The 25,172-nt window shown below is 47.0% G+C and overlaps 1 protein-coding gene across 1 annotated transcript in view; it reads right to left on the reverse strand.

Moving 5' to 3' along the window:
* ZC3H3 (zinc finger CCCH-type containing 3) overlaps window positions 1–25,172 on the reverse strand; it is a 365,042-nt gene that overhangs the window by 53,869 nt on the left and 286,001 nt on the right. The window contains exon 10 of the mRNA XM_075063298.1: window positions 799–983. Coding sequence (XP_074919399.1) covers window positions 799–983 — 185 coding nt within the window. The remainder of the gene's footprint in view (window positions 1–798; window positions 984–25,172) is intronic.

Here is a 25,172-nt window from a genome sequence, read left to right on the forward strand (position 1 = left end):
GCGGGGGAGACTGCGGGAACTATGGGATAGCTACGGAATAGCTACCCACAGTGCAATGCTCCGGAAATCGACGCTAGCCTCGGACCATGGACGCACACCGCCGAATTAATGTGCTTAGTGTGGCCACGTGCACTCGACTTTATACAATCTGTTTTATAAAACCGGTTTATGTAAAATTGGAATAATCCCGTAGTGTAAACATACCCTAAGTCTAGCAGCACACTGCCTACTGGGTCAGTGCTAACTCAGAGAGAAGAGTGACCCCTACTAATCACTAGCTGTTCCTTGGTTGTCTCCTGCCCAAGCACTGACTCGACTTGGCTGATAGGATCTGTTGAGGTTGCCATAGCAGCAGCCCCAATCTGTTACACATCTTGTATAAGGCACTATCAGCACTGTTAGACCGAACAATCACTAGCCCAGCACCTCAAACAAAGCTTTTTGCTATTAGTCCTGCAGAGTTAAAGAGCAAGTGGCAGTCTCTGAAGTCTTGTGGTACCTTTGACAAAATGGCTAGGGGTGTCCTGACGTTGGAATCTGTAGTTTGGGCTGTTATGGTCGGAACTCAAAAGGCGCAGCTTGAATTTCAGGTACTAGAGCAAATTTGAATTGACGACACTCAGGAAATTGGTTTAGCCAAAAAACCCCAAAGAAATAGGATACAGCCAGATTCCTGAAACTACAGGGTAAACGCATCAGACCATGTGCAGATGAAGAGGAGCCCAGATGGTGTTCCCGAATCACCGACTAAAGGGCTTTATGCAAAAGAAAGAACAGGAGTGTTTTAACTCCCCTTACCTCACTGCCTCCTCTCCCAGCCTCTTCCACTTCCGCGATGACCTGCCCTGGTTGGAGTCACCTGCGGTACTGGGCTGTCTGAGGTGATGCTTTCTCTGGGGATGCTGGAGTTTGCACTGGGCGCCCTTTGGACAGATGCCGGTCTTGGAAAAGTCTGGGCACACCAGTGTGTGTTTCTTCTTGCACTGAAATGAAAATTATACAAATCTGTGAAAAACTTCCTGGCACTGCAGCTACATACAGCAAAGTGAACAAACATAATGCCTCTACTCGCTCTGCAAAATATCTGCAAGGAATGTTAATTAACAGAGGCTGTTTCCTTCAGGTGGCACCAACAGATCACTAAAGAAAATGGAAAATGAGTTACCTGATGATTTCCTTTCTTCAGGCCAAGATACAGGGCTATCCTCCTTTTCCTGCAAATCTGGTGGGCAGTTCAGACTTGTCCACTAGGTTCCAAATGCTTAGTCATTGAAATCCTTAACTTTCTCTGTAGCTAATGGTAAACTCTTGACCACAAGGCTTTCCCCAGGAAGACATTATTATAGAGGGACACAAAGAAGTTAACTTGGGTAGGGTGAGCTAGGGAAGAGGTGCAGTCCCAGAAAGGAAATTAGGAAACAAATTTTCCATTCTGGGATCGTGACCTCTCCTCTCAGTCAGACATCTGGGATTCAGTGAGCAGCGAGGAAAAGTGACTAGGGAAGGAGTGATCAGCAGGAAAGGATAAGCATCCCCCTCCTTAAAATTCACCGAGTTTGGTCCTGCTGCCTGGAGCATCTTCCTGCCAAAGAAGGTTGCTGGCGAGGTTCTGATCTGTTATGGAGGGTCCTCACAGGGGGTAGTGGGGTCGAAACTGCCTCACCCTTCCCACACTGCTAAGTGACAGGGAAATCCAAACTAGATGGAAGGTGGGTCTCCAGGCAGTCCGCAGACGGGGTGAGGGGGGACTCAAGATATGAAAAAAGGGTTCCAGAATAACAATGGTTGAGAAGCACTGTGTAATGAAATCAGCGTCTGTAGCTACAGAGGCTTTAGAGATGCCGCATTTGATTCTTCTAGTTACTGACGTTTCAGGTGCTTTCAAGCCCAGACATTTGGGGATGAAAGAAAACAAATAAAGACGATGAGTTACTGGACAGTTCTACTAGGGTGAATCTCAACAGTTCTTCTCACATCTAGCACACAGAACCCCTTTTCATTTGGGTGCTGAAGCTCTGGGGGAAACAAAGGCAGAGTGATTTACTGGAAGGCAGTGAAGAGTTAACCTGCTGAGGGATTACTTGGGAATATGCATCTTGTTCTTTGCAGGAAGGCTTCTAAAAGCAACTATTTCAGAGACTTCTGGCCAAGGAGACTGCGGCCAGGAAGCACGTCTTTATGGAGAGGAAAACACAGGGAATGGTTCAAAGGGATGGGCAGTGAGAGTTTGAGGCAATGTGGGTAGATCAAAGATCAGGAATACAGTCCAAAATGAGGGCCTGGATAGACGTGCTGCTGTAGGAACCTTGATACCATCAGGAAATCGAGCAGGAAGTTAAACAAAGCTGGGTCTGTGGCTCCATTTAGAGCTGAGATGCTAGAAGTGGAAAGTCTCAGGCCAAATCTAGGCTGTTCAGAAGAGCTGGCACACCAGGTTTCCTGGAGCTGACTGATTTCCATGGCAGATTTTCTGCAGCTCCTAAGAGGCTAGTCTCATTCTGGGGACAGAACTCCAGATACTAATCCTCTGGGGGTGTGGAGACAGAGGTTTGGCTCACTCCTGCCACAAATATGCTTTACAAGCAGGGATGCTAGTGGGTAAGGTGGGAAGTGCTGAGTAGTGGTGCTTTCTGGGCCATCGGCGGCAGAGATTCTGATGCAAGGGGCCTGGCTAAGCCCCATGGACAATGTGAACTATCTCCAGTATTTGCAGGAATAGAGATGCAGTCCATGTGTCTCATATATGAACGGCCACATAGGGTCAAACCAACAGTCCATCTTGCCCAGTATCCTCCCTCTGACAGTGGTCAGTGCCAGAGCTTTGAGGGTAATTTGGAGAGATCCAACTCCTGTCTTTCCCCGCTGGCAATCTGAGTTTTAGGGTCACCCTGGAGCATGGAGTTACCTGAGTATCTTGGCTAATAGCCATTGATGGATCTCTCCACCATGAGCTTAGCTAATTATTTCTGGAACGCAATTACACTTTTGGCCATCACAACATCCCTTGGCAATGAGTTCCACAGGTTAATCGTGTGTTGTGAGAAAAAGTATTTCCTCTTGTTTGTATTAAATCTGCTGCTCTGGTGCCTGTTAATTTCATCAGGTGACTGGAGGTTACTTACTGTAACTGGAAGTTTTTTGAGATGTGTGGTCCCTATATGTATTGCACAGATGGGATACACGTGCGCATCGGGTGCCTGAGTCTGGAGGTTTTAAACAAGCAGCATCCATTGGCCTGCACATGCACAGCACATCTTGTGCTCCCAAGCAAGGGTATAAGAGGCAGTGCAGGTTCCTCTCAGTTCCTCTTACTGAGAATCCAGCCAGATCCGAAGCAGAGGAGGTGGAAAGCAGGTAGTGGAATACAGACAGGGACCACAGTAACCTCCGTTTCTTCTTCAAATGCTGGTCCCTAAGCATATTCCACATGTGGGTGATTGGCAAGCAGTACTCAGACTGGAAGTGGGTGCCAGGAGGCCGGCAGCAAAGATGTTTGCAGTTGCAATTCTCACCATTGCATCCACAGCAGAGACCTGGACCAGTGCATAGTGTCTAGCAAACATGTATGGAGCTCAGGTGGCTGTGCTGCATACGTCCTGCAGCAGAACCTTGGGCAGGGAGTCTGTGATCTTGTGGAGTGGGCTGTTATACTACCAGGAAGCAGGATGTGAGCTAGCCAGCCTGTAGCACTTGATAATACAGCCTGAAATCCACTTATAAATCCTTTGAGAGGCGATAGCTTGACCATGGGATCTCTCTGCGATGAAGGGGAGCTTCTGATGGGTTTGGTTCTTCACAGGTAAAAGGCTGGTCCCCGCCTAATGCTGAGGGAGTGAAGTGCCTTGTCTTTGGGAGAAGCGCGGGAATTGGGAAAAAAGACAAGTAACTAAATACACTGGTTAAGGGGTAATTCGGACACAACCTTGGGTAGAAATTTAGGGTGATGGCAAAGGGATACTTTTGTCTTTGTGAAATACTGTGAAAGAGAAGCCTGCCGTGATGGCTCACAGTTCGCTGACCCTCCTAGCTCAAGAGATGGCCACTAGAAGTGCCACCTTTATGGACAGGTGGGATGTGGAACACATCACAAAGGGATAAAACAGAGGCCTAGCAAGTTTTGATAGCACAAGATGAAGATCCCATAGTGGTGTGGATTTAATGACTGGCAGGAAGGCTTTGGTGAGGTCATTCATGAACTGAGTCATAGCTGAGTGGGTGAAGACAGAGTGCCTGTTTACTGGTGGGAGGAAGGCACGAGTGGCTATGAGGTAGACTCGTAACAAGCTGACTGAGAGACTGGACTTGTTTAGAGACAGGAAGCAGTAGAAAACAATCAGGATGCTTAGAGGGACTGGCTAAGGCCGACTGTGCTGTAGTCAGGCAGAGCAGCATTTTCATTTAGCTGAACAACAGGTTCTGGTCAATTCTTTCCTACTCTGGGTAAGTATAGACTGGACAGAGGAGAACAAGAGCAATCAACTTCCAATGCCCACCAAACACCAGGGCACGCAAGCTCCGACCCTGCCCTTGTCCCGCATGAGGAGATCTGGGAGGGGTGGATCCTGACTGGAGGGCGGGCTGACAGCGACAGAAGCTCTGGGAACCAAAACTGCCTGGGCCAACAAGAAGCTTGAAGAATGACACTGGCCCTGTCACGACATGTCTTTCTCAGCACCTGTGGGATGGGAGGAAAGGCATATCCAAAACCGCTTGTCCACGAGACTAGGAGAGTGCCGCCTTGAGATTTGTGATCTATGGCTCCCCTGGAATGTAGGGGGAGGTTTTTGTTCGTTTGCGATGCAAGGCGGTCCCACAGAGGTGTGCCTCACCGCGTGAAGATGTTGGTCAGAATGGAGTCATGGATTTCCCCACTCGTGGTCTGCCGAGAAATGGCAGCTGAGGTCGCCTGCTAAGTAGTTGTGAATACCCACACTGTAAGCTGCCTGGATGGCGGTGATGTGCCCGATGCACCAGTTCAAAAGCCTGACTGCCTCCAGACAAAGGAGAATTTGCTCCTCCCTATTTGTTTGTGTAGACCATGGCAGTGATATTGTCTGACATCACTTGGATGTGAAGGGAGACAAGGATTGTGAGGAAGGCCTTGCATGCAAAGGAGATTGCCTGCAGCTCCAGGACTTGGATATGTAGCCTGCCTCCTGCATGGGCTATGTGCCCTGCACAGTATGACTGTTCAGATGGGTGCCCCACCCCAGAAGGGACACCTCCATTACCATGGTGGCACTGGGAGTGGAGTGGAAAAGCGAATTCCCACTTGTACCTTGTCAGGGTTTGCCCACCAAGCCAAGGAGCCAATGATCCTGGTGGGAATGGTCACCTTGGAGTTCATGTGGTGTTTGTCGAGTGAGTAGACTGAACTGAGCCAGGCCTGCAGGCAACATAGATGAAGCCTGGCAAAGGGTCTCACACAAGTATGTGCTGCCATATGACCAAGAAGCGACAGGCACAGAGAGGGTAAGTCAGTTCATCAGCATGAAGAGATGCTTTCTTTAGCACATTTTTACATATGTGCATACCAAAACGCACAAGAATAATCTGTTCAATTATTGCAATTACACAGACAGACAATAACCTAGCATGGAAATGAATAAATTAGACATCCAGCCGGTCATTTGCACATGCAGTTGTAGTAACTATGTGAGCAAACCATGCAGACACAGTCATAAAAAACCCTCATATTCCAAAGCATGAACTAGAGAAGCCCTAAGGCAGCAAACCTGATGGCTGCACGTGACCATAATACTGTAGAGCAACGTAATGCAGTTTTATTTTCAGCTTTTGTACTGAGGATTTGCATTATTACAACTGATTATATACAGATAAACCATTAAAATAACCACTTTAAAAACTATGTTACCTGTCCAAAATGGTTACAGATCATGAGAGGAAAAATATACCATTGTGAAAATAACCTGTCCTCCAGTGCTGGCTTGGCCCTGCATCCAGATCTGGGTTCACCAGCAATAACTTGCAGCTGATCTGACTAGGAGGGAAAGGGCAGTCACAGGGTCGTTCCTTTGAGGACTTGGTGGGCTCAGCTTTGGGCGCACTCGGGGAGAAAAGAATACGTGTTCAAAAGCCCTGGCCAAGTGGAAAGGCTATAGTCTGCTGATGTTCACTGGTCCGACTACAGCTGTATCACATAGGACAAAAAACATCTTCTCCTGTTGAGCCCAGGGACAATGCCCCTTCCCAAGCCCTGTGTCCCACAGTGATAATACTCCAGCATTTTACAGTATCTTTCACACAGGCTGTCCCCCTCACTTTCCAGAGTTAAACAACAAACTGCAGCAGAGGGAGAGAGAAATTCGCAGGTCCCAGGAAGGCAGAAGAAAGCATTTCAGAGATTTCCAAAGAGGTGTCTGGACGAGTCAGTCAGGTGGATGAACATCTTCCTAATTACATCTCTCCATGCAAACGCCCCTCCCTTTGAGTGTAACTAGGGTGACCAGATGAGAGGAAGAAAATATGAGGACGTATAGGGGAGGTCGCCGGTGGAGCAAAAAAAATATTGGGACAAATTGCGTCCTGACCAAACATCGGTTGGGACGCAGGCCAAAAGCCTAAATATCAGGATGTCTGGTCACCCTAAGCATAATTCTGTGCTAACACACTCACTTCTTCAAAGAGTCAACAGAAACGCTGGCCAGGGCTAACTGAAAAAGCCTTCCAATGCTGCCAACAGGAACGCAAAGCATGAACATCTCCTGAGCCATCCAAGCCTTGTTCATGCCCCATGCGGAAACCCTGACTGCATGTGGCCACTTACACCCATCTGATGTTGCGTTCTGCCTTTGGGTTCCAAGCATGTTTTATTACCTTCTCTTTTGTTGTCACTTCAAGTAGCCAGGTGCACTCAGGGGTCACAAACACACACCAATCAACAATACACACTGGCAACCTGAGCTAGATAATACACAACACAGCAGCATTTCAAATATCTTTACACAGCCTCTTCTCTTAAAGCAGAGTCCTATATATCTTTTTATAGTGAAGTCATCCCCTTGCTCCCCAGAACACCTTCTGTCCACACCATGGTTGACAACACATTACCAACAGCAGCAAAATATGCTCTCTCCTCTCTTGGGGGAAGATCCATAGCAAAAGGCTTCCCCACGACCAAGATTACAGGCTGCACATTGCACTCAATGGAATCTCCTCAGGCCCTTTTCCCTTCTCCGGGAATGGAGCTGCATTTGAGCTCTCTCTAAGGAGGTCCTTCCATGACCCTCAGTAGGACATAACAAAGCTTCTGCCTTTTTCTCCAAGAGACTTCGGGGAATTAGGCCAATCCACACTGCTGACCACTGGAATTACTCAACAGTCCATTTGACAGGTACAAGCAATGACAGATCAAGGGTGTCTCTCTGTGAAAGGGAAGAGAGGCTTTGTGTTTCTACAACCCAGCAGAGACTGCTGCAGCTGACAAGCAACCAAAAGAGGTGGTCAACTGGAGGCAGAGAGTACTGTTGAACAGCAGGAGTGCTGGGGATCTGGGACGAAACAGGCATCAGCTACAGTGGAGAGATGGCCAGAAATTAAAAACATGAAAACCAGGGGAACACCCCGCAGGAACAACACAAGGTAGAGCAGCAGCAGAACCACTTTACAAGCCCAGACACTGTAAAAGCCACAGAAACGGCTCCAGTGGTTTTTCACTCTACCTCAGAGTGATTCTCTGACAAAGGAAAAAATAACCCTGGTGGTTCATTTAAAGTGCAGCAGGCTCTCTGCAAAATAGAGCGCAGGCTTACACTGGTCCAAGATCCAGGGCTTGCTGTACTCAAGGACTGGACCAGTGAAACTCAGCAGCCACATCAGTGATCAACATTACCCAACAGAGCCACAGTCGTGAGAATTCAATGTTTCATTTACTAGAGTTCTATATAATCACGGCAGGGGAAATCTTTAGTTTTTATACATTATTCTCACAGCAAAATGACTAAGCATTGTTAATAATCTAGTAAAAGCCTCCTGGTTGGGCAATAATTAAAACACACAGGGTTTTAATATAATGTGCTGCAAAGAGCTGCAGGAGACACATTAAACTAGAGTCATTTGTGGCCCGCAACCCTCAGTCTCACTGCACTAGAGTGGTTCAAAGTACTTGATGAGAGAGAGCAGTAAGATCCTATGTGCTGCTAGGGCTAGACACAAATCCTTTCACCAGGTGAAAGCTGGCAACAACACTAGTCATGGTATGAGGCAGGATCCTGGACATATAAAATCCACATCCACCTTTGGAATTCACACAGGTAGCATCCCTCGAAGAGGAGCCTCCCATTCGGCTTCTAAAACTTCTTCAATTCCAACATTTTAGCAGCTGCTACCTCCTGAACCCCTGGAGCTAGAAATGAAAGGTTTAAAACTAGCCTGGAGTTGGAAGCCCAGCTTTCGAATGACCTGGGACGTTTCGTTCTAATGGGTGCTGTTCCTGAGACTTTAGCTGCTGGAATTCAATGGAAAAGGGTAATATCCAAAGTGCTTTGGGAAGGCTGGGACTCTACAGCCAATTGTGGATCAGTGAAAAGAAAGAAAAGGAAAGTCAATCCTTGCAGTGCTTTAAAATAAAGTGAAGCAAAATTAGCCATGAGCCTGCATCCCATGAGAAATCTAAGCGATAAGTAAAGTAAGGCAAGGGAGTTACTAAGCAGTGGGGTTGGGGATGAAAAAATACAGAGCTGTTTACTAAGAAGAGTAACCAACAGGCTACCAAGCCTTTGCTCCGGTCTGTCCTGCTGAAGGTGGACTGTCTGTATGAATGGGATATTAGACACTGGGTAACGGGCTTCCTAGGTTCTGAATCCTGCTATCCCTTCCCACCCATTACACTCTGTTCATCAGCAGTCTCCTTGCAGTTCTGCAAAGCAGGTTAGTCTCTCTCTCTCATCACGTACTTTGAACCGCTCAGTCTGGGGGCAAAGGCTTTTGCTTGATAGATCCAAGTGGAGGGTGCTGCCCAGCCACAAATTATAGGGTTCTCATGGTCTATTGACTAGAGCAGGGGTCTGAAAACCAGGAACTCTTACTTCAATCCCAGCTCTGACAGACTCCCCATGTGACTGTCAGCAAATCCCCTAGTCTCTCTGTGGCCCAGGTTCCCTGGCTTCAAAATGAGGGATAAAAACCCTGCCTGTCCAGAAGTGTTGTGACGATCCACCAGTTCGTTTTCACGCAGCATCCTGAAGTGCTGGAGCTGCCTGCAGATTTTGCTCTATTTCCTTGGAAGCTGAAGTTTCACTAAAAAAGTCTCTCTTCCTTTTGGTTGCCAAAAGCTGCAGTGACATCAGTGACACCCTGTTAAAATGCTGAGCCTGCAGCCAAACCGACTGCAACAGCAGCACTGAGAGGGCATGAACTTCACGCAGATTAGAGCTGGAAAAAAGCCCCTTAGGCCTTAGCTCATCTAGTCCGTAGCCAGGAAACCAGTGCAGGATTGTTCCCTGCAGTGCATCCTCCAGGCTTGTACTAATTGTCCCACGCTGGGGGTTCCTTTACTCCTGCTGGGAGACTTTCCCACCGGTTAATTCCTCCCATACGCCATTCACCTCATTAAGGTGTTCACTAGGAAGCCATTTAAATACTAGCACGTGACCATGTCAGTACCAGAAGCACCCAGGCACAGTGCTTATCCAGCAGGGCTGGGTGGAGCATACTCTGACCTCCCATCCCCTGGAAAGGATGTTCCTAGGAATAAAGCTATAGATTATAGTGAAGATGACAGAGTTGAAAAATCAAAGTGAGCAGGGCTGGGTGCCTGAAGGACCAGGCCATCCTCTGTAGCAGCTGGCAGTGCCCTCCAGCCAATGCTACAGAAGATAACAAATTCCTTTCATCTGCATCACCTTTCAAGGTACATCTACACTGCAGGCTTCTTTGGGGGTGTAACCGGGCGAGCTCACCCCTGCGGCGCCTCCTGCTGGTTGCTTCTGGGAATTAGCTCACATACACAGCTCGGAGCGCCCTCTGCAGGCCGGTGATCCGCCTTCTGGCTTCCGCTACTGGGCCCGTGTCCCTCCCTGGACCCCGGTGCCCCTTCTACGTGGGGTTCTGCCCCCTGGCAGTAACCCCTTTCTCTTAAGGGTTTCCCCCTCCTGGGAACCCCCACCCCCACTCTATCCCCACTTTGCCTCAGGGTCTTGGCAACTGCCCAGTCATTAGCTAGCCCCCACGCCCTGGGGCAGACTGCAGTGTTAGCCTCTCATCATCGGCAAAGGGGTTTGGACCTGCTACCTTGGCCTACCCCTGGGTTGCACCCTGCAACCCTAGTACCTCTCAGCCTACTCCTAGGCTGCAGCCTGGGGCTTTCCAGGCAGAAGCTCCCCGGCTCCGCTGCCTTCCCCAGCCCTGCTTTACCCTGGGTACCTTGTCTGGTCCCTTGTCACAGCCAGGCCCTTCTCCCTCTGAATACAGAGAGAGACTTTTGGGCTCCTGGCTTCTCTGCCCTTTTATAAGGCCCTGTGGCTCAGTTTGGGGCGTGGCCCCAGCTGCTGCCACTTCCCCAATCAGCCCAGCCTAAAAGGCTGCTTTCTCCAGCCCCGGCCCCTTCCCTGGGCTGTTTTTAACCCCTTCAGGGCCGGAGCAGGGATCCATCCTGCTACAGGGGGGCACACTGAGTCCATACACACATGGGCCGCTAGCACAGATATGAAGAGCACTGTGGCCAGTGCAACAGCTTAGGCAAGTAAAGACGTGCCATAAGGGTGTGGGGATGCACGTGTGTACACACCCTACACGGCTCTCTGCTCACCCTAACCTCCCCTCTACACTGCTGTTTTTAGCAGTGCAGTGTCCTGCTCTGCAGCCTCTCTTCCCAGCTGCCTTCTCCCTGCCAGAGCATTTCCTCCCTGCAATGAAAGGCTTTGGTAGCAGGGAACTGCTGAAGCTTTTCTGCACTGCCCCCATCAGAGCCTTTCACTGACACACATAACTCTACACCGCAGCGTGGACGCAGCTTGCTTTTCACTGCAGTGAGTTGCTACGCATCCCTCAGTGCTGCTGCCCATGGTGTGAACAGTCTCAGAAGATGATTTTGAAGAGCTTTACAAAACTAACATTCAATCTCTTAACATTACTAGGAGGTAAGTAAAATAAATGCTACACACAGGTCATTTTGCCCACCAATGAAATGCAACCAGTTCTTGGGAGGAACATAGCCGCTGTTTAAACATCCACATATTGGACTATGCCAGGAAGCAAAGAATATTGTATCAAAATGAAACTGCAGAGGCAATGGATGCAGAGCGAATGAGATTGCTGGAGTTGGCATTAGGCCGAACTCCGGGGCTAACATTCCCACTCCTACACAAAACACTGTAGGATCTTCAACAATGGCAAAGTATCAGAGGGGTAGCCGTGTTAGTCTGGATCTGTAAAAGCAGCAGAGAATCTTGTGGCACCTTAGTCAACAATGGCAAAGGTTCAGGACTTGGGTTTTACACCTCAATCAAAAGAGAGAGAAAGAGAACTCTCACGACGTATCAAAACTGGGGCTAAGGAGCGAACTCTTTTGACTCTGATGATCATGGGAAATTATTTCCTTTATTTTAATTCACATCTGGACATAGCATTTCCTGGCTGGTTGGCACACTCTTACATAAGGGAATGCTCCAAAGTTTACTAGCAGAGAGCTCTCTCTAATATTTACCATATGTTTGCTCTCCATATGTTTTGGGGATGATGCCACCGTGAAAACTAGCTTTACTTTCAAGCCAGTGCGTTAATTGCCATTGACCACTATCACATCTTTGCTCCGGGAGATCCGCATTCCACCAACACGCAGACCTTGGACTGAGCTAGAGGGCATAAGAAACCAAGACCTCTACTCCCCATCTCACACTGTAAAGGATGCAGTATGTTTTCCAAGAAGTGCATGAGGAGAGTTAGCCAGGAGATTCCTTTGGCTAAATTCCCATGTTGTGCTTTATACATATGTTCTCGCTTGCCCATTCACTCTCTGTAGGATCACCACAGGGATTTTCACACCCAGAAACCATGTTATGCCATTACCATAAATAACGGCCTTTCAGCTCTTTTGCAGCAGGCAAACAACACTGCGTCTGGCTGAGCTGAGATACATTCACACTCTCTTACATTTACACAGTGCATTCCATCCCCCAGGATCCCACACGGCTTCATAATAGAGCAGAATCTGTTCACTTCACACATCACTGCTGCTTGTCGGCCATTATTTGTTCCATTTATTCAGTCAATTTCAAATTATTCAGTGTTTCCCCATTTATAAATATATTCATAAATTATTAGTTATAATCACTTGTATTACAGCAGCACCGAGACTGCGGCCCCATTGTGCGGGGTGCTATACAGACACACAGTGCGTACAGTCACAAAGACAAGGCAGTCAGAGGGTGGGAGGCAAAACGGAAGCACGGACAAGTGACATGACTTATATAAGGTGTCACAGCTGGTTAGCAGCAGAGCTCAGAACAGACCCCAGGCCTCCAGTCCGGTATCCTGCCCACTGGACCATGCAGTCACTCCAAATCAAAGTAGCAATCTGATGAACTTCATTATTTTTTTCAGACTAAACCCTGCTGTTCCCCCCCTTATTTGCCCATCTCCACCTATCCCCTCTGAGGTGGGATATGGTGGCAAGTGTAGCAGCACAGAACAGTTTGGGAGGGAATGTGAAAAACAACAGGACCCAATTGAAATGGCAGCGTCAATGACCGAAGCTGGAATGTGCACGACAGCAGAGTTCGAACCCCCAGCGCTTGTAAGATTGCCACAGGATCGTTAAGGATGGGACCATGTTCAATGTCTTGCCAGTACAGTGCCCCCTAGTGTTATGCCAGGGCACTTGTTCAACGGTGGTGGAGGGAAGAGCACCACCTACTGAATGCCTTCCTGCCACACCTGGGTTCTCCTGGGCCGTCTCTCGGCTAAGTATGGACCAGGTCCAGTCTTCTGGAGGCGATGAGAGCTGGAAAGCTCAGAGCCCCATGAGGCAGATCAAAATCTGCATTGGCGTATAGGTTATTTTAGCACGTTGCTCAATGGCTTGGGGGCCCGCTATTTGCTGGGAATCAAGAGCAATGAGCTCTTCTTAACAGCCTCTAAACGTGGACATTTCTTCCCAGCACACCAGCCCGCAGTCCAAAATACCTTCAGCGGATAGTGCTCTGTGCTGGCATATTCGCAAGGCTCGCACCCCTTCTCTTCCACTTCCCATCTGCAAACACCACCTCATGTCTTGTCACCTACTGGAGTAACCCCAATGGAAGGTGACCTTTGTGGCCAAGGAACTGCCTATGTTTACTTTAGCAAGTTAAGTCCCCACCGCCCCAAATAACCCTCCACCTCTCCGGTTACAAATCTGAATGCTAATAATTGCACTAAGGGATGCTGATTGGCGCCTTTTCCAATATACACTTAATAAAGAAAACAAACCACATGTAACTAATTCCAAGATCGGGTCCCAGGCTCAGGTTTCTAATGATTTTTCCAAGCTATTCTTAGCTTGGCTGTGCTAGGCTATGACACCACTCTTGGCCACCTTTCCACAGCACTGCAGACCTGCCCTGTCCGTGCACCTGTCAATCAGCTTAGCCTGGGACCACAGGGCAGGGAGAAGGCCAGGGAAGTGGGGCAGGTTCTGCGCACTCTGATCTGCAGAGCAAAGCCCTGCTTGCTTTCTAGCTGAGGACAGTGGGGTATGGAGAAGCCCCTTAGGGAGGCGAAGAGCAATGTGAGATGTTCTGCTCTTGCCCAGGGTATTAAAGCCAGATAAAACGTAAGGATTGGGTTTCAGTAAACCTGCTTGCTGCCCTGCACATGAAGTGAAGAGGAGGACTGGGTTTAGGATGGCAAGGGAGCAACCTCATTCGGTAAGCTATCCGGTCTCTTCCACCTGTCAGTGCGACTAATTATACACACAGTGGGATCCCAGCCAACTAGCAGGTTGTACCATAAAAAGAGAAGATGATTTGGTCATTCTCAGAAGAGTTACGTGGAGACTTCAGAAAGCCAGAGACCTCCCCAAAAAGTTTCTGGGAAGTGGGGAAGACACACAAATACAAAGGGGCAAAAACACCCACTCGAGTCTCGGAGGGGACGAGGATGCATCTAGTACCAACCCAGGGAGGCTCCAGCAGTATAATCACCCGGGACTGCATGTGGAGGTACGACCTGAACCAAAACCTTGCCTCTGAAGCAGGGACAGGCAAACTTTTTGGCCTGAGGGCCACATCTGGGTGGGGAAATTGCATGCAGCGCCATGAATGTAGGGCTGGGGCAGGGGGTTGGGGTGTAGGCTGCGGGTGGGGTTTGGGGTGCAGGCTCTGACCTGATGCCGCTTACCTGGAGCGGCTCTGGGGTGGCAGCGGCCTGCACCGGGGCCAGGGCAGGCTCCCTGCCTGCCTGCCCTAGCCCCGCACCACTCCTGGAAGCAGACAGCTCCACGTCCCTGCGGCCCCTGGGGGATGGAGAAGCAGAGGGCTCTGTGCGCTGCCCTTGCCTGTGGGTACCTCCCCCGAAGCTCCCATTGGCCGCAGTTCCCCGTTCCTGGTCAATGGGAGGTGTGGGGGACGGTGCCTACAAGTGAGGGCAGTGTGCAAAGCCCTCTGCCTGCCCCCACAGGCTGCAGGGACTTGGTGCCGGCTGCTTAGGATGACCAGACAGCAAATGTGAAAAATCGGGACGGGGATGGGGGGTAATAGGTGCCTATATAAGAAAAAGGCCCAAAAATCGGGACTGTCCCTACAAAATTGACACATCTGCTCACCCTACGGCCGTTTCTGGGAGCGGTGCAGGGCCCGCGGCACCACTTGGGTGGCAATTCTGCTGGCCGGATCCAAAGCCCTGATGGGCCGAATCCAGCCTGCAGGCCATAGTTTGCCCACCCCTGCCCTAAAGACTGCCATGGGCTGGGGGGTATCAGCTCAGCCCCAGCTCAAGTTGGAGGTTAGTATTTTCCCTAGTACATTTCATGCCCCAGTCTGCTGAGGCCAACTAGATACAGCTCCCTGTGGAGCTGGTCGGGAAGGTCATTGCTCAGTCACATGGGACTCCCTCGCCCTTCGAGAGGGTGCCTTCTGCTTCTGTCGCATCCCCAGCCTGGGCCCACAGCGTGTCACAGCTGGGACTCTGCCTCCACACTGGAGACCAATGAATGCTGGGCGAAATTCAAGGTCTTGCTCACTATGCACAAAGCCTTAAATGGTCTAGGGTGCAGCTGCCTCAGAGACCGTCTGCTTCAATGCTCTGGTGCAGGGCGGAAGAAGAAGCAAACCCTCCCACGGAAGAAACTGGAGGGGGCCAGCTGCTCTTGATGGCCAGTGCTTATTTATCATGGGAACACGCTTCTACCTGGACATCTGTTGAAGTCAAGATCTCTCGACCAAATCCTCACATAGCCACTGCTTTAGTTTCCCCCATCACCTCACATCCTTCTTGATTTGTCCCTTTTAGGCTCCTTGTGCCAATGGGGTGGGGGTGAGGGGTTTACACATTATTAGCTCCTTCTGTATGGGAATGACTGATGCCTTAACATAACCCAGGTACAATGTGCCCAGAGGCAGTGATGATGGTCATCATACAAATGGCTAAAACAAATAAATACAATACTGATAAAATAGCTGGCCTGGCCCTGTCACTATGTACACACAGTGTATTTGGCATTTGTAGTGGGCTCGGAACAGCATACACGTGTGGGGAGGTATCAGACAGAGATAAGGGCAGCACAATTTGTAATAGTTTTGGTTATTCCAGTTTTTTGGGGTTTGAGGAGGGATCTGGCTGAAATACACCATCCTCCCAGGTTCATGGGGTCCCAGCTGGTCTGTCCCCCAGGACTGAGATGTATTAATCACACTGATTTTGTACACCCCGTGTTAAGCCTTGGGTTTCCCTGTGCATATTCTCCAAAAGGGGCCACAACAGAACCAGGTGTTTCCAGACAGTACGGATCTGAGTGCCCTGGCCAGCTGTCCTGCCCTTTAACAGGCAGGGAGAGTGTGTCGGAAGCAGAACAAGGTATGTTTGGTTTCAGTGAGTGTTTGTGCCTCGCTTTAGTTTAGGCAGGGAATTTGGGGCCTCCCAGCTTCTCATTTCCCCATGGTCTACCTGCTCCCGGGACCCTTCCAGAACAGTGATTCCATCCGCAGAAGCCAGGAGGAGCTTCCCAGGTGCCTGACATCATGATTCCCCCACCTCTGCAATGTGGACTCTAGATTTTCTTTCCTTGTTGACTGTAGTACACCAGCTTCTTCCTACCCCCTCCTATTTCCTTTATAGCCCTTTCAGCTGCCCAACCCCACCCTCCTCCTCCTCACCCTATTTCCCTCTTCACCTCTCTCCAACTCAGTGTCCCGCTCCCTTCTCTTCCTCCCACAATCCTTTCCCTGTCCCAACTCCATAGTAAGACATCTGGGTAAATGTGTCTAAAATGTGTTACACAAACCATCTGGCGTACCAATCCCTGATTACTCACCCACTTTTCTCATAGGTTATGTCCTGTCCCCCATCCTGCATCTGTCTCTAGACCGTATGCTCTAGGGGGGAAGGATCACGTCTTCCTGTATGTTTGCACAATGCGTCTGGCACAACAGGACCCCAATCCTGAGTGCAGACACTGAGTGCTACCATAATAAAAGTTCTCTGTGTCTTTAAATCGAAAAGTGGGTGCCTCAAGTGATTTTAAAAGCCACATCAAACATCCCCGAAGCTTTTCTGAGCTGTTACAGGTAGAACCATCTCCAAGTTACAGGATTAACTGGCTGGATTGATGTCAGGCTGTTTTAATGTACCTCTTACCCACAACTTCCTAGCGCTAAGTAGCTGTTGGGAAGCTATCATTGGAGGTGGAGGGGCTGCTTTCTGAAGTCGTTCTGAATTGACAGCTAGTAAATAGCTTTTTTCATGGCTTTTTTATAATTGGGTGCAGATGGAAGCAGCCTTAAAAATTCCAGCTTCCTGTCGTTAAAACCTGGAAGACAATACATCTGAACATTGTACAGTCTGTGGAATAATAATGGAGAAATTTATCCAACACATGGAGCATTGTTTGTGCCTTTTCATCTTCAGCTGCAAACAGCAAAAACCTAGTTTTGTACTTTCTATTTTATACTTTCTTCCTGACACGGAGCTGAAAAACCAACCCCTGGGAGCACCCAGCCCGCTCTACCCTTGATGCCCAGCTACAACAGACTGCGTTAATTACCTTCATTATTTATAACCACACCTCTTTACAACACTCAGTGCTCAGCTCCCAAGGAGGCAGGAGTGATAAGGTGCGATGCATGCTTGGATATTTCCATTTTACAGTGCAACCCTCACTTGCCTTTTTTTGAAAGCAACTAATTAGTTACCACTGGGACCCATGTAATCGCCTAATACAGGGCAGTGGAGCTGGGTTTGTGCTGGGAAAAGTAACAAGAAGGGCTCCACTTAAACAGTACGAAGCAAGGGAAACTGACACTCACCCCGCTGAGCCTGGGTGGTGTTAGCCCACCCCAAGCTCAGAGAGCTTCGCAAGACTAGCGCACAACAGGATTACATTTCTGAAAGCATTTCAACATAAACACAACTCTCTGGCTTTGTTGACATCTAACCCTTACATTAAGGGTACGTTTGGGGCTTACTGTCTTTTTTGTCGGTACAAAAACAAGGAACCAAAGAAAAATGTGAAACCCAAGCAGATCTTTGGGGAAGGGTCTGTCTTTTTGAGAGAGAGAGAGAGCGCGCGCACATACACGCACAAGTATCTGTACAGCTCCTAGCACAACAGGACCCCAATCCCTGCTTGGAGCCTTTAGGTGTCACCTTAATAGGAATAAGTAATAATACAGATGCTGATCATCTCTCTGTCATATGCCTGTGCTTTAACCTGTGACAGAATCTAGTTCCATAGCCTGGCCTAGGTGATTGCGTGGATTCCAGTAGTAACCAAATAGTTACTTCCGAACAAGAAACCTGAATTTCCAGGAGTTGAGCTTCAACCAGAGTTAATGGCAGCTGCATTGCACAGCACCTCTGTACAATCAGGTCAAATATCAACTAGGGCTGTCAAGCGATTAAAAAAATTAATCTCAATTCATCGCGCTGTTAATCAATAATAGAATGCCATTTATTTCAGTATTTTTGGATGTTTTCTACATTTTCAAATATATTGATTTCAATTACAGCACAAAATATAAAGAGTACAATGCTCACTTTACATTTATTTTTTATTACAAGTATTTGCACTGTAAAAAAACCAAAATAGTATTTTTTAATTCACCTCATACAAGTGCTGTAGTGCAATCTCTTTGTCATGAAAGTTTATCTTACAAATGTAGAATTACGTACAAAAAAACCTGCATTCAAAAATAAAAATGTGAAATTTTAGAGCCTATAAGTCCACTCAGTCCTACTTCAGCTAATCGCTCAGACAAACAAGTTTGGTTACATTTGCAGGGATAATGCTGCCTGCTTCTTGTTCACCATGTCACCTGAAAGTGAGAACAGGCATTTGCATGGCACTGTTGTAGCCGGCGTCGCAAGATATTTATGTGCCAGATGCACTAAAGATTCATGTCTCTTCATGCTTCAACCATCATTCCAGAGGACATGCGTTCATGCTGATGACTGGTTCTGATCAATAACGATCCAAAGCAGTATGGACTAATACATGTTCATTTTCATCATCTGAGTCAGATCCCACCAGTATAAGGTTGATTTTCTTTTTTGGTGGTTCAGGTTCTGTAGCAGCAAAGTGTGCTCTTTTAAGACTTCTAAAAGCTTCACACCTCATCTCTCAGATTTTGGGAGGCACTTCAGATTCTTATACCTTGAGTCAAGTGCTGTAGCTATCTTTAAAAATCTCACAGTGGTACCTTCTTTGCATTTTGTCAAATCTGCAGTGAAAGTGTTCTTAACATGAACAAGCCATCATCCGAGACTGCTATAACATGAAATATAAGGCAGAATGTGGGTAAAACAGAGCAGGACACATACAATTCTCCCCCAAGAAGTTCAGTCACAAATTTAATTAACACATTATTTTTTAGGTGAACGTCATCAGCATGGAAGCATGTCCTCTGGAATGGTGGCCGAAGCATGAAGGGGCATATGAACGTTCAGCATATCTGGCATGTAAATACCTTGCGATGCCCGCTACAAAATTGCCATACAAATGCCTGTTTCTCACTTTCAGGTGACACTGTAAATAAGAAGCAAGCAGCATTAGCTCCTGTAAACGTAAACAAACTTGTCTGTTTTAGTGATTGGCTGAACAAGAAGTAGGACTGAGTGGACTTGTAGCCTCTAAAGGTTTACATTGTTCTGTTTTTGAGTGCAGTTATGTAACAAAAAAATTACACTTGTAAATTGCACTTTCACAACAAAGTGACTGCACTACAGTACTTGTACGATGTGAATTAAAAATACTATTTCTTTTGTTTATCATTTTTATAGTGCAAATATTTGCAAAAAAAAAATAATACACACTTTGTATTCTGTGTTATAATTGAACATGACAGCGGCCATACTGGGTCAGACCAAAGGTCCATCTAGCCCAGCATCCTGTCTTCCAACAGCGGCCAATGCCAGGTGCCCCAGAGGAAATGAACAGAACAGGGAATAATCAAGTGATCCATCCCCTGTCGCTCATTCCCAGCTTCTGGCAAACAGAGGCTAGGGACACCATCCCTGCCCATCCTGGCTAATAGCCGTTGATGAACCTAACCTCCATTAATTTATCTAGTTCTTTTCTGAATCTTATTATAGTCTTGGCCTTCACAACATTCTCTGGCAAAGAGTTCCATAGGTTGACTATGTGCTGTGTGAAGAAATACTCCCTTTCATTTACTGAGTGCTTTAGCATCCTGTTTACCACAGGGAATCTTTTGCTCGTTGAATTAGATGGTTCCCTTGATGTTGTACACATCAAACATACGTTGGCGAAGCGCTAAGAGTCCTAAGTTAAACTGACAAAGGCAAATACACTTCAGTTAAGCTGCCACTCACCCTCTAGCTCCCCTAGGCTCTGTGTAGGTATCTTCTGGTGATAAAACAGCATATGACATTAAAGACCTTCTGAGCTGCAGTAGGCACAGGGAAGCTGCCTCATCCTCACTGTTCATCTTTTGGTGCTATTTTAAAAATCCCAAAGAGCAACAGAAGTCGGAGATGTAAGACACCAAGCAGCTTTCCCTGGGGAACGGAGCAGGACTTCTCCTCATAGTTTGATCTCCAGGGCTTTGTCCAGTCTAGGTGTAGGTGGCCAAAGCAATGGCACTTTCATCTGTTTTGCTATTTTAGTGTCTCCCTGGTAATAAATCTTTCCTCATGTTCAGTCTAAACCTTTGACTATTTCCTCCCGTTGCCCCTTGTATTGCTCTGCCTCCCTCTTGCTCCAGCCTCTTTGGCATCTGTTATTTAGTGATTGGCTGAACAGAGAAACTGCTGAGCTTCAGTTCATCTGCAATTTGACACCATCAGCTCAGGATTAACCAAAGACTGTGAATGGTTTGCCAACTACAAAACCAGTTTCTCCTCCCTTGGTTTTCACACCTCATCTGCTAGAACAGGGCCTAACCCTCCCTGATTGAACTAACCTCGTTATCTCTAGCTTGCTTGCTAGCATATATATACCTGCCCCTGGAAATTTCCACTACCTGCGTCTGACGAAGTGGGTATTCACCCACGAAAGCTCATGCTCCAAAACGTCTGTTAGTCTATAAGGTGCCACAGGATTCTTTGCTGCTTTTACAGAACCAGACTAGCACGGCTACCCCTCTGATACTTGGCATCTGTGTTTTGCTGACTCTTACGTATGATATTTGTGCTAATAGAGCACCTACAGGGCACAGTGTCCCATAGCCTAGTCTCACTGCTGAAGAACACACTGTACAGCTTGGTGTGTGGGCATCAGATTGCTGCTATTGATCTAGGATGGCTTTTTCTATAGTATTGCTTTTCATCCCCATGGCTTGTCTGCCAGGGACACTTTTCAGAAAACAATGCCTATTCCCAGTCAGATCTCAGATCTCAGCTTGACAAGGCCCAAAAGTGAGAAACAATGAGTGACAGACCCACAAATAATTATTTACACAGGAAATCAAGTTCCGGGGAATCGCTTTCCTCTAGTGTCAACAACTCTTTCTATAACATCACCTTCATGATTCTAAATAAAGTTCAACAGTAAGTGTGGAAATATCAAATCTGTGTGGCAGACAGATAACTCTGAGGCTAAACTGCAAGATGTCCCTTGAACTCAGGGATACTTGGGAGTCACTCTATCTGTTCCCAAGCAAACATGGATCTTTGGAAGTGAGGAGGGAAAAAAATGATTTTTTCAAGATTTTGGAAACAAACTGATCAGTGACATGGAAGTTCAATAAAACTCACAGGGGGTGCGAATGATAATAGCCTTTTGATGAATTGCCCAACTATGACTATTTCAACCTGGATCAGTTGATTTTATACTATGCCCCGTAACAAATTCCTCTTTAGCTGGAATGTTCCATATAGTAAAACTTTGTCAAAGATGATTATTTATTTAACCTCCTCTGTGTATGCACATGATACATACAGGATATGCTAAGCACAAGAGCCAAAATGTCATCATAAAGAGTTTATATCATATCTTCTTGGCTGGGAATACTTTCCAGGCTAATTCTACGGCTTTGATCCAAAACCCCAGCAGGTTTCACCTGCTTTCTTTCTAATGTGCAAGGATCACAATCTAGATCTTTCTTTGCTTGGTTTTGGTCAGATTAATATTTCTCTGTCAGTCTAGGATGCTGTCTAGATACCCCTTTCCAAGCGCCCCGCTATACTTTAAGCAGCACATCCACACACACACAAAAGAACCCCAAAAGGACAGAGGCACACCAAGAACAACATCCACTCCTAATTCTAAAGCACTCGGCACACACTGGGTATTGTATAACGAATGCTAAGGATGTAAGGGGGAAAGGAGAAACCCCCCAGAATGACCCCCTTCTCTGGTGGGATGTAATGGATGACATTCAACAAGAAAACCGGTGCAGGAATGATTGCATGAACTGCTCTGTTGCCTCCCTTTATTCAATACACATCTCTTCAGCAACACTGTTTCTGCTGGAGCAATTTGGTACATTCGCCCAATGTGCCGTACAATTGTGGTGGTACCAGTGCACTCTGGGATCCCTGAAGTACCCATTGGTAATGCTCAGCACCCATGTTGGGGGCAGGGACTCATTTCCATGCATGTGGCTTGGGATGGAGTCGGGAGGATCAGGTGAACAGTTGCCGCTACATCACTTACAGCTTCCCCATCACAATGGGAAGAAACCATCCCAGACTGCACTGGCTGAGTCAAATACCTTTTCCCAGGTGGTACAAGGAACTGGTCAAGCAATGGTCATGAAATAGCTGGGATGGTGGTTTTGACGCATCCTGCAGCCTATGTTTTCTGCAATGTCTTTTCGTTTAGTTTGACAGGGCTGATGGGACACAAAAGTAGAAGAATGGGAAAGAGACTGAACTGAGTGATAACGACCTCCTTTGCAAAGTGTCTTGAAATCTATTGCCCAGAAGTGCTACAGCAGTATATTATTAACCTCAAACCTAGTGGCACAAAATACATGGATCAATCATATTAGTGTCCGTCTCTCCACAGATACTAAGTAGTTAAGGTAGATATCAAGAACCCTTTGTCACACTAGTACATCCCCAGGTACCAAGCAGCTGTGATTCAGAGACTACCCTTACTCTGAAAAGTATTTTTAGACTGTCAGAACTTCTACATTTTAGTGTTTCTATCAATGTGTGTGGAGCACCATTTCCTAGAGGGATACTACAATCCTGGAAGAGAAAAAAGAAATAAAAAAAATCACAAGACTGTTATCAAAATGTTTTCATCAAACTAGCCCAAGCTATTAAGTGGTTCAAGTTTGCCCTGACAAGCAACATCTTTAATGTAAGCAGCTGAATGTTGTAGAAGATACTACAGTTAAATTAGTACCCTCATTATACCATTACAACATATGAAAAATAAGCTGCAACTGAAACCCACAAAGATTTCTGCAGAGATACAAAGATAGGATTGGATGGACAAGAAATCTGATTAGTCTTTAAAACTCTTCTATAGTTTACTAAGCATTTTAAATGAAATGTTTTCATTGCCAATCCTGAGGTTTATCTGTTACTATCAGTAATACAATTGTGGTGGTTGTTTTAATTTTGTACAATTGAGAATCAATCTGGTGCTCAGAAGGGAATGACTGGCAAAGTTTACAGGAGCTAAGCACGGTGCTAGCAGGGATTGTGTACAACCTTCCATACAATGTGATCAGCGTCCCACAGGCTGCTCACCACAGCCTCCGCTATTTCAGTTCTGTGACAGATCTGCTAATGCACCTCTGTTCTGAGCTGCCACACTGTCAGTCGCTCATGAGTGAAGACAGCCAGCCAGTCTAAATTATGCCCAATACTGTAGCCGCAAGGCTAAGAGGTGGACAGTAGGACGAAACCCTAAGCTCTTTCTGTGTGTTGTGTCCTAAACCAGCATTTTAACCCACCCAGAGGTGACAGTCTGTGCATTTCCCTCTTATGTTCCCAGGTCAACACAGAATAGTTCACTCTCTATAGCAAGCCAACAGGTGCACAAGTGGACATGTCAAACCTAGCATCATTAACATTCTTGATCTTGAGAGCGGACATTTGTAAGCACTAAGCAGCCTACTCCTCCTTTTAAAAAAAAATTAGAATTTACTTACGAATCAGTTCGTTGACTGAAGATATCTGCTACACATTGTAGGAAAAACAAATTAAGCTGGCTAGTATGGTACCCAGAAAACATCTGCTAACCAAAGCCAAAATTAAAGACAAACAAAATTAAGTTGCCTTTGTAATTGATTTTCATACAGCTGCACTGGGCTATAAAAGAGCTATCAAAGGCAGCGCTATCCATCAGTTACTTCTGAACAACTTGCGAATGCAGGGCCTAAACCTCCAATGGTATCCCTAGGAAAGTACCGCTAATTTTCATAAACTGTTGGTAAGAGCTGCATAACTTGTCATCAGTCCAACTCCTCTACTCTCTGCAACTTCCAGGGGAAGTGCTTCCTACCTAAGATCAAAGGGAAATGATTTAAAAGCACATCTTCATGGGAAGCTTTTACAATATTTCTAACGATTGGATGGCCAAGAGGAGTAATAATAATCATAGGATTCAGAGCCTCTTGGATCCTGGCCACTGGCTAGAATCCAATCCAGGCCCCTAATCACCAAAAATCATTATTCCCTCTGACAGCTGCTCGGTGGCCTATGAATTAGTGGGACTTACTCCAGTTCCTAGTGGACTAGGGCATTAATTTGTCCCTTTGGTGGCAGTCTCGGCAAACAGGCCAAGGATTAATAATTATTCTTTTATAGCCGCTCAGTATGTTGATGGATTGATTGCTAAGAGAGAGACGCACAAGGATATGGCCTACAAGTGCATCTGGGGCATCACGGGAAACATACAGGAAATAGGAACACGCTACGGAGATCTTACAATCTCAGTGATGGACATGAAGGGAAAAAGCACATAGCAGGAAAGAGAGTGGCCAGGAAGGGTTACAGAGACACAGTGACCTAGTTGCTCACCAGGTATGCACGTTTTAGAGGGTCTGTTTTTTTTAAAGCTATCACTATAGGTGATACTGCAGAAGTGGGTCTTTAGGTGTGGTAGGAAGAGGTGAGAGGGGAAGGGTGGGCCATACGTAAGGATCAGCATGGAATCGAAGGAACTGAATTCTCCTCTCCCCCGTCAAGATGGACCGTCACAGTCAGGGTGACGGTCTGTAGTGGGGTATTGCTTGCACAGCTTTTGTCTGGGATGTACCTGTACTATGGATAACTGAAGGATGTCAGATCCCATAGATGACAATCTGGCAACTTCACCGTACCGATTTTTAAAAAAAGTTTAGGCTTAATGAAGAACAGGCAAAGTGACTTGCTACAAATCTCTCTCAGTAAATTCATTATTCACCCTTACCCCATGCACAAGTACCAAGCTTCTAGAGATGGTCCCAGTATGACAAAGCATTCCCAGATCACGTTTAGTAAAGTTTCTGAGCAGTCTTACTGGCTGTATCACAAATTAACGTCCAGCCCTCTAAGATCCAAAGTGTGGAACAAAGCCCTAAAGAAATTACAAGGGGAAGAAAATGGAGGGCCTCAACTGG

This window comes from Chelonoidis abingdonii, chromosome 2 (assembly GCF_003597395.2).
Source record: "Chelonoidis abingdonii isolate Lonesome George chromosome 2, CheloAbing_2.0, whole genome shotgun sequence".
Lineage (NCBI taxonomy): Eukaryota > Metazoa > Chordata > Testudines > Testudinidae > Chelonoidis > Chelonoidis abingdonii.